General features: G+C 57.6%; 1 protein-coding gene across 2 annotated transcripts; it reads left to right on the forward strand.

Annotated features, from left to right (window-relative positions):
• The first annotated feature begins 3,955 nt into the window (after positions 1-3,955).
• mdp1 (magnesium dependent phosphatase 1) lies at positions 3,956-9,906 on the forward strand. Of its 2 annotated transcripts, XM_055665451.1 has the most exons (5): positions 4,009-4,360; positions 7,449-7,560; positions 9,003-9,110; positions 9,510-9,595; positions 9,722-9,906. In XM_055665451.1, exons 1-5 carry the CDS (start codon positions 4,327-4,329, stop codon positions 9,814-9,816), a joined length of 435 nt encoding a protein of 144 aa, XP_055521426.1. In that variant the 5' UTR covers positions 4,009-4,326; the 3' UTR covers positions 9,817-9,906. The 2 variants fall into 2 exon arrangements, with proteins under 2 accessions (XP_055521427.1, XP_055521426.1); XM_055665452.1 differs by lacking the exon at positions 9,003-9,110 and having other exon boundaries at positions 3,956-4,360.
• Positions 9,907-13,122: the final 3,216 nt, after the last annotated feature.

Raw genomic sequence — 13,122 nt, forward strand, 5'->3', positions numbered from 1 at the left:
GGCACCGTCGGGCGTCCTCCCACCATGCCCACCCTCTCCACCGCCCCCACCTCCCATCCCCATCCCCATTATCCCTAACCCCCCCTCTCCATCCACCTGCCCACCCTCTCACCTCACCCCTGCCATCCAATCCTACCATTCATCCCTCACCCCCCCCTCTCCATCCACCATGCCCACCCTCTCCACCTCCCACCCTCTCCTCCCAATAACCATTCATCCCTAACCCCCTCTCCTCCACCCCCCCAGTCTCCCCCCCCCCCCTCTCTATCCATCCCCCATTCATCCCTCATCCCCTCTCTCCACCCACCCAAACCCCCTCCATCCCAATGCTATTTCACCCCCCCCCCCACAGTCTCCCCCTCCCCCTCCCCCATCTCTATCCCCACCCCTCCCCACAGTCTCCCCCCCCCCCTCTCTATCCCACCCACTCCCCATTCTAGTGAGCGGTCTCGTCAGGTGTCCATGGTTACGGGCCGGTAAATGTACACGCGTGGCTCCAGCTTCTGCCAGGGTGCAGGGCGACTGCGTGCCTTTACTGATGCCCAGCGGATGCCCCCCGTTACACGCACACCCGTCCCCACCAGCACCCCCGCCATTCACTCTGGGGTGGGGCGCAGAGGGGGGGAGTAGAGAGGGGGGGGGGAGGAGAGAGTGGGTGGTGGGGGGGGGGAGTGAGAGAGGGGGGGAGGAGAGAGTGAGAGGGAGATGGTGGGTGGGGAAGTGAGGGAGGGGGGGGGAAGTGAGAGAGAGTGGGGATGTGACAGAGGGGGGAAGGGAGAGAGGGGGGGTGAGGGAGGGGGGGGGTGATAGAGGGGGGGTGAGTTGAGAGACGGGGGGGGGGGAGTGAGGGATGGGAGGAGTGAGAGAGGGGGGGGGGAGCGAGGGGGGAGAGAGGGGGGTGGGAGAGTGAGAGAGGGGGGGAGTGAACGGGATAGAGGGGGGGAGAGAGGGGGGAGTGAGAGAGGGGGGGAGAGTGAGAGGAGAGCGGGGGGGGGTGAGAGAGGGGGGGTGATGAGAGGGGGGGAGGGAGTGAGAGAGGGGGGGGAGTGAGAGAGGGGGGAGATGTGAGAGAGGGGGGGGGTGGTGGAGAGGGGGGGAGGTGAGAAGAGCGGGGGGGGCGGTGAGGGCTTGAGAGGGGGAGGGGGGAGTGTGAGAGGGGGGTGAGGGGGAGGAGCGAGGAGGGGGGAGTGAGAGACGATGGGGTAGGGATGTGAGAGAGGGGGGGATGAGAGCTGGGGGTGAGAGGAGATGGGGGGGAGTGAGAGAGGGGGGGTTGCCCAGAGTGGGGGGGGTGAGAGTGGGGGGAGTGAGAGTGGGGGAGGAAAGAGGGGTGAGAGAGGAGGGGTGAGAGAGGGGGACAGTGAGAGAGGGGGGGGAGAGAGAGGGAGAAGGAGTGAGATGGGGTCGGAGTGAGAGAGGGGGGGGATGAGAGGGGGGGAGTGAGAGGAGGGGGTGGGGGAGAGAGGGGGAGTGAGAGAGGGGGGGGGAGGTGAGAGAGGGGGGAGTGAGAGAGGGGGAGTGAGAGAGGGAGAGAGTGAGGGGAGACAGGGGTCGGGAGAGGGAGGGGGTGGGAGAGACACATCATTACTCAGCCATTTACGACACCAGTCCCCCTCCCTTCTCTTCTCCACTCCCTCCTCCCTCCGCCCCACCGCACCCCTGCTCCACTCCACACCATTCCTGTAATGGGAGTAGCTAGAACCGCCCGTAATATCTCCACATGCAGGCCGCCCAAAGCTGTAGAAAGCTTTCTCCGGGCGCTCCAGTTTCCTCCCACACTCCGAAGCCGTGCGGGTCTTCTAAGTCAGTTGGCTTGTGTAAAATCGTAACTTATCCCTCGACTGTGAGTTCGAACTAGTGCGCCGGGATCGCTGGTCGGCACGGGCTCGGTGAGCCGTTTGTTTCAACGCTGTATTTCTAAAGTCAGCCAGTTTATTGTCACTTGTTATTGAGGGAGCGCAGCGTAGGTTCACCAGGTTAATTCCTGGGATGGCGGGACTGTCATATGCTGAGAGAATGGAGCGGCTGGGCTTGTACACTCTTGAGGTTAGAAGGATGAGAGGAGATCTCATTGAAACATATAAGATTGTTAAGGGCTTGGACACGCTAGAGGCAGGAAACACGTTCCCGATGTTGGGGGAGTCCAGAACCAGGGGCCACACACACAGTTTAAGAATAAGGAGTAAGTCATTTAAAACGGAGACGAGGAAACACTTTTTCTCACAGACAGTGGTGAGTCTGTGGAATTCTCTGCCTCAGAGGGCGGTGGAGGCAGATTCTCTGGATGCTTTCAAGAGAGAGCTAGATAGGGCTCTTAAAAATAGCGGAGTCAGGGGATATGGGGAGAAGGCAGGAACGGGGTACTGATTGTGGATGATCAGCCGTGATCACATTGAATCGCCTACTCCTGCACCTGTTGTCTATTGTCTATTGTGCAGCGAGGTGCAGTGAGTCACTTTTGCTGCGTGCTAACCAGTCAGCGGAAAGACAACATGTGCTGACAATCAAGCCGTCCACAGATAGAGGATAGAGTAATGTCTGCCCGTCCCTCCCCCTCCCTCCTCCCTGCCCCAGTGAAGGGAATGTTATTGTCAAAGATCTTATAGCAGATCTGCTATAAGTTCTTTGATTGTTCTGTCTAGGACACATGACAATAAAACGTCTGCAGTTCCTCCCTACACATTATTCCCTTTATCTATCTGTACACTGTGGACGGCTTGATTGGAATCTGGTTTTGTCTTCTCTTCACCTCCCACCTCATTGGAGATAGACATCTCTCTCTGTCCCTCTCCCCTCTCTCTCTTCCCCTCCCCCCTCTTCCTCTCCCCCCCCCCCCTCGGTCCCCCTCTCCCTCCCCCCCTCTCTCTCCCTCCCTCTCCCCCCCCCCCCCTCTCTCCCCCTCATCCCCCCCTCTCTCCCTCATCTCCCCTCTCACCCCCTCTCTCTCTCCCCTTCCACCCTCCCTCTCCCCTCCCCTCCGTCATTCCAACTCTCGGGATCAGTGAAAACTGCTCCAGCCTCCAGTTAGTTTACCACAGTCTCTCTCTCTCTCTCCCTCTTTAGCGATGTTTTTTTTAAATTACTTCCGCCAACTCCCGCGGACAGAAGATGTTCAACCGTCTGCTGCTGCTGACACAAGGCCGACGTGAACTTTGCCCCCTTCCCCACAGGCAGACAGACTGGCCGGCCGGCGTTCCCTCTCCCTGTCACCCTCCCCTGTCTCCATCTCCATCTCCCCATCCCCCATCCCCATCCCCATCCACTCTCCCCCCCCCCACTCACCCGTGGACCAGAGCAGCGACCGCTCTGGTCAAAGTCCGGACCGGTTCTCGCGGGCCCGCCCCCTGGGAATGACCTGCTGCTTCGGGGGCGGGGCTGGAGGACCGGGGGCGGAGTTTGAGGGCAGGGGGCGGGGCTGGATGATCGGGGGCGGGTTTGAGGGCTGGGGGCGGAGTTTGAGGGCAGGGGGCGGGGTTTGAGGACCGGGGACGAGGCCAATGAGACGGGGGCGGGGTTTTGAGGACCGGGGGCGGGGGCGGGGCCCGGATGACCGGGGGCGGAGTTTGAGGAACGGGGGCGGAGTGTTGAGGAACGGGGGCGGAGGAGTTGAGGGCAGGGGGCGGGGCTGGAGATCGGGGGAGGGGTTTGAGGGATGGGGGGCGGGGCTGGAGGACTCAGCGCCGGGAGGACCGGGACAGCGACGCCCCGCGGTGTGGCGAGGAACGGCAGCGGCCCCTAGGGACTGAAGGGCGACACTGGGAGGAGCGAGGGGGGCGGGGAGGGGCTGGAGGACCGACAGTGCCGGCGCTGGGAGGAGCGAGGGGGCAGGGGAGGGGCCGGAGGACCGACAGTGCCGGCGCTGGGAGGAGCGAGGGGGGAGGGGAGGGGCTGGAGGACCGACAGTGCCGGCGCTGGGAGGAGCGAGGGGGCAGGGGAGGGGCTGGAGGACCGACAGTGCCGGCGCTGGGAGGAGCGAGGGGGCAGGGGAGGGGCTGGAGGACCGACAGTGCCGGCGCTGGGAGGAGCGAGGGGGGAGGGGAGGGGCTGGAGGACCGACAGTGCCGGCGCTGGGAGGAGCGAGGGGGGAGGGGAGGGGCTGGAGGACCGACAGTGCCGGCGCTGGGAGGAGTAGGCGGGGCCCCGAGATCCGCTCCGGCACTTTGTGTGTTTGTTTGTCCGGGAGACTCGGGTCGTGACGGGTCCTGGAACTGGTGTGATCCGGGGACGTTGGAGGACTAAGTGGGAGGACCAGCTGCACCCGGGGACGTTGGAGGACCACTCTGAGCATCTTGGAGGAGCAGCTCGATTGACAAGAGCACCACAACTATGGCTAAACCGAAGCTGGTTGTCTTCGACCTGGGTAAGCGCCACCCAGCCCGGTGGGACACTTGCATTGGGTACAATCCCGGCAAATCAAACCGCACACGAATACAACAGGTAGTGCGAATAGTGCAGGATGTCAGGTTAGTTACTGCATCAGAGAAAGTGCAGGCCAAAAAAAAGTGTAAGTGAGGTAGGTTGGAAGATCGGGCAACTCAACCCGAGCGTACGAGAGGCCGTTCAGTAGCTACCATCTACCTCATTGGAAACCGTTAAACTATCTTTAATCGGACTTTACCTTGCACTAAACATTATTTACTTTATAGATACAGCCAGCTGGAGTAACTCAGCATTTTATTTCCTTTTCTTTCTCATCGCTCGTTATTATATTGTTTCAAGTGCACTGTGTGTTTACATGTTCTGTTGTGCTGCCCAAGTAAGAATGTCATTGTTCTGCCTAGGACACATGACAATAAAACACCTGCAGTTCCTTCCTACACATTATTCCCTTTATCTATCGGTACAGTGTGGACGGCTTGATTGGAATCAGGTTTTGTATTTTCTAGACCTCCCATCTATCTCATTGGAGATAGACACAAAATGCTGGAGTAACTCAGCAGGACAGGCAGCATCTCTGGAGGTATTGTACTTCCGGTGGCGCTGGTGCCAGCAGCCTCCACCTACAGCCCGGTATCTTTTTGTTTTTTTGTTTATTTAGTTATGTTAAAGTGTGTTTTTTTTGTGTTTTTTGGCGTTTTTATGTGGGGGAAGAGGGCACGGTGCGGGGGATACCGTGCTTCAGCCGCTTCCTGGTGAGGACGCGACTATTATTCGAGTCGCGTCCTCGCCCCCCCCCTCCCCCCACAGCGGCCTACCTACCTGGATTGGCGCGGCCTTTCCTGCCGGGATCGACTGGAGCTCCAGCAGCGGCGGGACCAAGCGCTGGAACATCGCAGGGCTGGCGATGCCCCAGTACCAGGGGCTGGGGGTCGCCGTCTGGAGCCCGGAGTGCTGGACCTGCTGCACCAACATCGTGGAGCTGCGGTTTGCGGAGCTCCCAACGCGGGCGGCGCTGATGGACAGCGCGGGGTCCTGTTACTCCGCCCGGCTCGGCCTGCGGACTCAGGAGATGCCGACTCCGGCTGCGGGAGGCGGCTGATCAGAAGGTCCGGGCCGCTGAGGAGGAGGATGTTCACCGTCGGGGTTCGGCGTCGGCGTTCCACCAGCCCGGCATGAGGGCCTGAACATCGGGCCACCCGGGGCGGCGACTGCAGGTGCTCGGAAGGCCCCGACCACGGATGAACATGGAGGGGAGGCTGGCTGGACTATGGTGCCATCCTCACCTTGGTGCCATTTATGTTATGTTGTGTCGTGGACTTTCTGTGTTTGTGCTTTTTTAAAAAATTTTATTCAATTTCAATTTTATTTTTAATATGTTGTATTATTTATTTATTATTTATTTTTATTATTTTTTTGTGATTTTTTTATGATACTGCCTGTAAGGGAAATTCATTTCGTTGTCTCAAATTGAGACAATGACAATAAATTTGAATACAATACAATACAATAGAAGGAATGGGTGGCGTTTTGGCTTCAGACTGATGTCAGGGGAGTGAGCGGTACAGAGATAAAATGTAGTCGGAGACAGTAAGACTGGTGGGAGAACTGGGAGGGGGATGGAGAGAGGGAAAGCAAGGGCTATTTGAAGTAATAGCCTCAAATAACCCTTGCTTTCCCTCTCTCTCCATCCCCTCCCCCTTCCCAGTTCTCTCACCAGTCTTACTGTCTCTGACTACATTCTATCTTTGTCCCGCCCTCTCCCCTGACATCTGTCTGAAGAAGGGTCTCGACCCGAAACGTTGGCCATTCCTTCTCTCCAGAGATGCTGCGTGTCCCACTGAGTTATTCCAGCATTTTGTGTCCATCTTCGATTTAAATTGGCATCTGCAGTTCCTTCCCACCTCATTGGGGACCCTTGCACTATGTTTAATCGAACTTTACTAGCTTTATCTTGCACTAAACGCAATTGCCTTTATCCTGTATCTATCTGTGCACTGTGGACGGCTCGATTGTGATCATGTGTTGTCTTTCCGCTGGCTGGATAGCACACAACGTTACAGCTTATCACTGTGACAATGAATCAAACTAGCCTGATAACAGAGGGGAGGGGTGTGTTACAGGCTGGGCTACATCCACAACTCTCTGCGGTTTCTTGCAGCCTAGTGCAGAGCTGTTCACAAACCAAGCAGTGGTGCATCCCCACAGTATGCCTTCTAACCGCGTTCAAGTGGCGCGGCGGGTAGAGCTGCTGCCTCACAGGGCCAGAGGACCGGGTTCCATCCTGACCGTGGGTGCTGTCGGTACGGAGTTTGCACGTTCTGCCCGAGGGTTTTCTCCAGGTGCTCCGGTTTTCTCCCACATCCCAAAGACGTGTGGGATTGTAGGTTAATTCACCACTGGAGGAGAAGGGGGTGGGAGGGAGGTTAAGTGGGGGGGGGTGGGGAAGAGAGGGGGGGGTTTAGGCGAGAGAGGAGATTAGGGGAGAGTGGTTGGGGGAGGGGGAGAGAGGGTTGGGGGAGAGGGGGGGTTGGGGAGGAGGGGGTTCGTGGAGAGGAGGGGATGCTGTGACAATGGGGAGACATAATATTTCTCTCTTCCTCTCTCCCCTCCCCCCCTCCCCTATCAGACTACAAACCTATGGCCTTTCTGGGTCGACACTCATGTAGACCCCCCCTTCCGGAAAAACCAGGTCTGTGCACCCATCGGTGTGGTTCCAACCTCCGCCAACCACCCCCCCGCCACAGACACACACACCCCTCCCCTCCCGCTGCTCTGGCTTCCCTCGCTCCCCCCTCAATACTTCGCCACCAAATGTATCGTCCCTCCACAAGCCTCTCTCCCCCGTCTCCCCCTCCCCTTGCCGACTCTTGCCCCTCTATCCCAGCGCTCACTCTCCTCTCCCCCACCCCTCCCACTATCTCCTTCACTCCCCCCCCCCCGCATGCCACTCCCCATCCCCCCCTCTCACTCTCTCCTTCAACTCCCCCCCCCCCGCATGCCACTCCCCATCCCCCCTCTCACTCTCTCCTTCACAACACCCCCCCCCCCCCCCCCCCTCTGTCCCCCAGGACGGGCGAGGTGGAGGACAGCTCGGGCCGCCGGGTGCGCCTGTAACCGGGAGGTGGGGGCGGTGATGGAGAGACTGCGGCAGGACGGCATCCTGATCGCTGTCGCGTCACGGTGAGTAACGGGCAGCACCGCAGCCCCCAGCCCCGGCACAGAGACCCACCCCCCCACCACACACACTCACTCCCTCACCCACCCTCCTCTCATCCCCTCCCTCTCACCCGCCCTCTGCCTCACTCCCTCCCCCACCTCCCTCTCTCTCACCCACCCTCTGCCTCACTCCCTCCATTCTCCCCCCACTCACTGTCTCGCTCGCTCTCCCCCCGCTCACTCTCCCCCATCCCTCGTCTCACTCCCCCCCCCCCCCCCAACTCTCCCTCCACCCTCTGCCTCACTTCCGCCCTCCCCCACCACTCACTATCCCCCCCCCCCCCCCCTCTGCCTCTCATGGTACCTGAAAAGATACAACTGGCCCACACTGCGCGTGCCTGCCAGTTCCCCGAATAATTACCCCCTCCACCCCCACCCCCCCAATCGTTTCTCCTCTGCTCCCCGATTCCCCTTCTCTGGGTACAAATTTGCCCCGTCTATTCCCCTCATGATCTTGTCCACCTCTATTAGAAATTCCTAGCCTGCTGGACCGAAGGGCCTCGGTCCGAAACGTCGCCCATTCCTTCTCTCCGGAGATGATGCCTGACGCGCTGAGTGGCTCCAGCTTTTTTCCCCAGCAAGTGTATCTCAGCACCGCAGCGTCCCGTACGAGTTTCTGCCGACCCCCTGGTGCTGCGGGTAGAGTCGATGCCTCACAGCGCCGGAGACCCGGGTTCCATCCTGACCAAGGGGTGCTGCCTGTACGGAGTTTGCACGTTCTCCCCGTGGAGGTTTTTCCTCTGGGTGCTCCGGTTCCCTCCCACACTCAATAGACAATAGGTGCAGGAGTTGGCCATTCGAGCCAGCACCGCCATTTAATGTGATCATGGCTGATCATCCCCAATCAGTACCCGTTCCTGCCTTCTCCCCATATCTTCTGACTCCGCTATTTTTAAGAGCCCTATCTAGCTCTCACTTGAAAGCATCCAGGGAATCTGTGTGGCCCCTGGTTCTGGACTCCCCCAAACATCGGGAACATGTTTCCTGCCTCTAGTGTGTCCAAACCCATAACAATCTTGTCTGTTTCAATGAGATCCCCTCTCCTCCTTCTAAACTCCAGAGTGTACAAGCCCAGCCGCTCCATTCTCTCAGCATATGACAGTCCCGCCATCCCGGGAATTAACCTTGTAAACCTACGCTGCACTCCCTCAATAGCCTTCCTCAAATTAGGGGACCAAAACTGCACACAATACTCCAGGTGTGGTTCCACTAGGGCTCTGTACAACTGCAGAAGGATTTGCAGGTGAACTGGCTCCAGTGAACGTGGCAAAACTGTCCCAGGTGTGTGTGTGTCGGATGATGCCAGTGTCCAGGGATCGCTGGTCGGCGCGGACACGGTGGGCCGAGTGTATCTCTGATCTAAACTCCCCCCCTCTCTCTCTCTGTCTGTCTGTCTGTCTCCCCAGTACGGGCGAGGTGGAGGGAGCCAACCAGTTGTTGCATCTCTTCAAGCTCGACCAACTACTGTGCCAGAGAGAGATCTACACTGGCTCCAAGGTCACCCACTTCCGCAGGTCAGGGGGACCAGGCCACCAACGCACACACCCAGCACACACACTCAGGGCCAGAGAGAAAGAGGAAAGGGGGAGAGAGAAATGGGCGAGAGGGAGGGAAAGGGGGAGAGGGGGAGGCAGAGGGAGGGAGTGGGGGACAGAGGGGGAGAGATAGACAGAGAGGGAGAGAGAAAGAGAGAGACAGACATACAGAGAGAGGGGGGGGGAGAGAGAGGAGGGGGGAGAAGGGGGAGGGGAAGAGAGATTGAAATGGGGAGAGATCGTTTTATATGGGGAGGAGAGCAAAGGGGCGAGGGAATGAGGAAGGGGGTAAGGGGGAGGGAGACAGAGAAAGGGAGGGGGAGGGGTGAGGGGACAGCTTCTCACTCACCCCCTATGTCCCCAACACCCCCCCCCCAGGTTAAAGGATGGGACGGGTCTCCAGTACAACCAGATGATCTTCTTCGACGACGAGGAACGGAACATTCTGGAAGTCGGCAAGCTGGGTGAGGAGCGGCGACCCCTTATCTCTGACCTCTGACCCCACCAGCCCCTCCCTTCTGCCCCATCTCCCTCCCTGCTGTACAACCCCCTTCCCCTCACTGCCTTCTCTCTCTCTCTCTCCCCACCAGGAGTATTGTCGGTGTTGGTCCCCAGGGGGATGACGGTGAAACTGTTGGACGACGGATTGGCCGAGTTTTCCCGCCGAGCGGCTGGAGGACGGTGACCCTGGAGGTCGAGGGTCGGAGGTCGGACGGCCGGACACGTCTCTCTCTCCCCCTCCCCGCTTGCCACACAATAAACCGTTGCCACAGTCCGCCCGTCTCCGTGTCTCTCCGGCCCGCTACACTGCGATAGGAACAGGCCATTCAGCCCATCAAATACAGGCCATTCAGCCCACCCATCGGATACAGGATAGTAACCGGCCAATCTGACACGGGATAGGTGCAGGCCATTCGGCCCGTCGAATACAGGATAGTAACTGGCCATACGTCGGCGGCTGAGGGGAGACCAGGTAGATGTTTATAAACTCTTGAGAGGCGTAGACGGGGTAGACAGTCAGAACCTTCCCCCCCCCCACAGGGTGGAAATGTCAAAGATTAGAGGGAAGTTCCCGAATACTCACGGCCTCGGCATGTTGACATTTTTTCTGGGAGTAAAATTTGGTCGGCGTGATTCTTTCTAACCCGTTGTGTAGTGGAGTGGGGTCGCTGTTTACTTACAGGCAGTTGAGGGCAGCCCTAGGCAATCTCCTTCGCTGACCGGGCATTTTGATCGGCCCATTGGAGTTCCAGGGACTCCAAAATGCCCGCTAAACTTTATTATACTTCTTAAAAGTGTCTCCACTCCTTCTTCCCCCTTCTCTCTCTCCCCCCCCCCCCCCCCCCCCCCGCACTCTCTAAAGGACTCACCGTTACTGTGCAGCCATTTTACCTTCATCTTCATCGCATAGAAAATAGGTGCAGGAGGAGGCCATTCGGCCCTTCGAGCCAGCACCGCCATTCATTGTGATCATGGTTGATCATCCCCAATCAATAACCCGTGCCTGCCTTCTCCCCATATCCCTTGACTCCACCAGCCCCTAGAGCTCTATCTAACTCTCTCTTAAATCCATCCAGTGACGGCCTCCACTGCCCTCTGTGGCAACTCTCTGGGTGAAAACGTTTTTTCTCACCTCAGTCCTAAATGGCCTCCCCTTTATTCTACGACTGTGTGGCCTCTGGTTCTGGACTCGCCCAACATTGGGAATATTTTTCCTGCATCTAGCCTGTCCAGTCCTTTTATAATTTTGCATGTTGCTATAAGATCCACCCCCTCATCCTTCTAAACTCCAATGAATACAAGCCTAGCCTTTTCAATCTTGCCTCATATGACAGTCCTGCCATCCCGGGGATCAATCTGGCGAACCTACGCTGCACTGCCTCAATCACAAGGATGTCCTTCCTCAAATTAGGCGACCAAAACTGTACTCAATACTCCAGATGTGGTCTCACCAGAGCCCCATACAACTGCAGAAGAACCTCTCTACTCCATAATCATACTGGGTGTGGTCACAGGGGGAGATGGCAATCCCACCGGCAGTCTGTTTGTCTTTTCATTCTTTTGCTATTGATTTGTTTTAGTTTGTTCTAAGTTTGTTTTATTGTTCTTTGGTGTGTTTTATGTGGGGGGAGGGGGGGAAACTTTTTTCATGTTCTTACCTTCCCGGAGATGTGATCAATTTTCGGATCCCATTCTCCAGCTGCTGCGGCCTACAATCGCTGGAGCTGGAAGTCTCCTCGGACTGTCGTGAGCCCCACCCCAGGGCGCGGATTTAACATGGGAGCGGGTCGCTTGCCTGGGATCGCTCCCACCGTGACCACCGCAGACTTTAACATCAAGGGCTCGCAGTCTCGGGTGAGGACTAGTCGGGTGCTCCAACGCCGCGGAGGGCTCGACCAGCCCCGACGTGAGATACGATCGCCCGGCGCGGGGGAGCTGACATCCCCCCCCCCCCCCCGATGCGGGAGTGGAGCGCCTCGATGCGGAGGGCCTGAACGCCGGCTACGGAAGTCAAGATCGTCCCGTCAACGGGGGGCTCGAGACCCACGACCGAGCAAGAGCTTGGGGGGAGGACTTGAATTTTATTTTGCCTTCCCCCACTGTGAGGAGCGTGTAGGAGTCACTATGGTGGATGGCCAATGTTAAAATGTGTTTTGATTGTTCCGTTTCCAAGATGGCTGCTGGAAGGGAGAGTGAACGCTGGCACGATTAGCTGCCGCTGCTCTCTCTCTGTATTGGGTATTGTTGATGTCCTTACTTTTTTTTTTGTTGTTATTTTTTTGTTTTGTTTCATTCCGTTTACATGTTTTGTAATCTGCTTACTAAATTTTGTACGGTGTCCTTGAGAGGCGCCCATAAGTATAATATATTATTATTATACTGAAATCCTCTTGTTATGAAGGCAGACAGCGCTCCCCGCACGTGTGTGTGTGCGCGCGCGGTCAGTCAATGCAGTTCGCGGTTTCAATGCGGACAGTCGATCCAGCTCGAGGCTTTCTAGGCGAGTGCCCTCGAGCTGGAAGGTCGAAGACAGTCTTTTTAACTCGCCGATTAGGTTGCCCAAGTGGGACAGCCCCTTTAGCTGTTTATTGGGTGAAAACAAGAAGCTGGTGCGACTTGGGTGTGGGAGGGATAGAGAGAGAGAGGGAGGGGGGAATGCCGGGGCTACCTGAAGTGAGAGAAATCAATATTCGTACCACCTGCGCAAACAAAATATGAGATGCCTGTTCCTCCAATTTGCGTTTAGCTTCACTCTGACAGTGGAGACTGAGGACAGAAGGGCCAGTGTCGAGGTCTGAAGAAGGGTCTCGATCCAAAACGCCACCCATTCCTTCTCTCCGGAGATACTGCCTGTCCCGCTGAGTTGCTCCAGCATTATGTGTCCGTCTCCGGGTTAAACCAGCATCTGCAGTTCCTTCTTGCACAAGGTCGGTGTGGGAATGGGAAGGAGAATTAGAGTGTTTGGCAGCAGGGAGATCGGGTAGGTCCAGGCGGGCTGAGCGGAGGTGTTCCGTGAAACGATCGCCCAGTCTGCGTTTGGTCTCGCTGATGTACAAGAGTCCACATCTTGGACAACGGATACAGGAGATGAGTTTGGAGGAGGTGCAAGTGAACCTCTGCCTATCTTGAAAGGACTGTCGGGGTCCCTGGACTGAGTCGAGGTGGGGGGGAGGAAGGTATAGGGACAGGTGTTGCATCTCCTGCGTTTGCAGGGGAAAGTACCTGGGGAGGGGGTGGTTTGGGTGGGAAGGGACGAGTTTCATGTGTGGGTTTAAATTAAAGAGTGGGATTGACAAATTGGGAGTTGACGGGGAAGTGAGTACTGGAAAAATCTCAGTGAGTACAGGGTCTCTCCCACCCTGCAGAAGTGACAGGCGACTGGCGAGTCCGTGAACCGACTTAAATATCTGTTGCACAGCTCTGTGCAATGCTCTCCACCCCCAGATCCTCCGATGTAAATGGGGAGGACTCCCAATTGTAGGTTCACAGG

The sequence above is a fragment of the Leucoraja erinacea genome, unplaced genomic scaffold (genome assembly GCF_028641065.1).
Source record: "Leucoraja erinacea ecotype New England unplaced genomic scaffold, Leri_hhj_1 Leri_1262S, whole genome shotgun sequence".
Taxonomy (NCBI): Eukaryota; Metazoa; Chordata; class Chondrichthyes; order Rajiformes; family Rajidae; genus Leucoraja; species Leucoraja erinaceus.

What these genes read in the sequence shown, in the direction of transcription:
- mdp1 (XM_055665451.1), top strand. Translation starts at nt 4,327, where the DNA reads ATGGCTAAACCGAAGCTGGTTGTCTTCGACCTGG. An exon ending in CTGATCGCTGTCGCGTCACG is followed by an intron (nt 7,561 to 9,002) that starts GTGAGTAACGGG and finishes CTGTCTCCCCAG; the next exon opens with TACGGGCGAGGTGGAGGGAG. An exon ending in TCTGGAAGTCGGCAAGCTGG is followed by an intron (nt 9,596 to 9,721) that starts GTGAGGAGCGGC and finishes TCTCCCCACCAG; the next exon opens with GAGTATTGTCGGTGTTGGTC.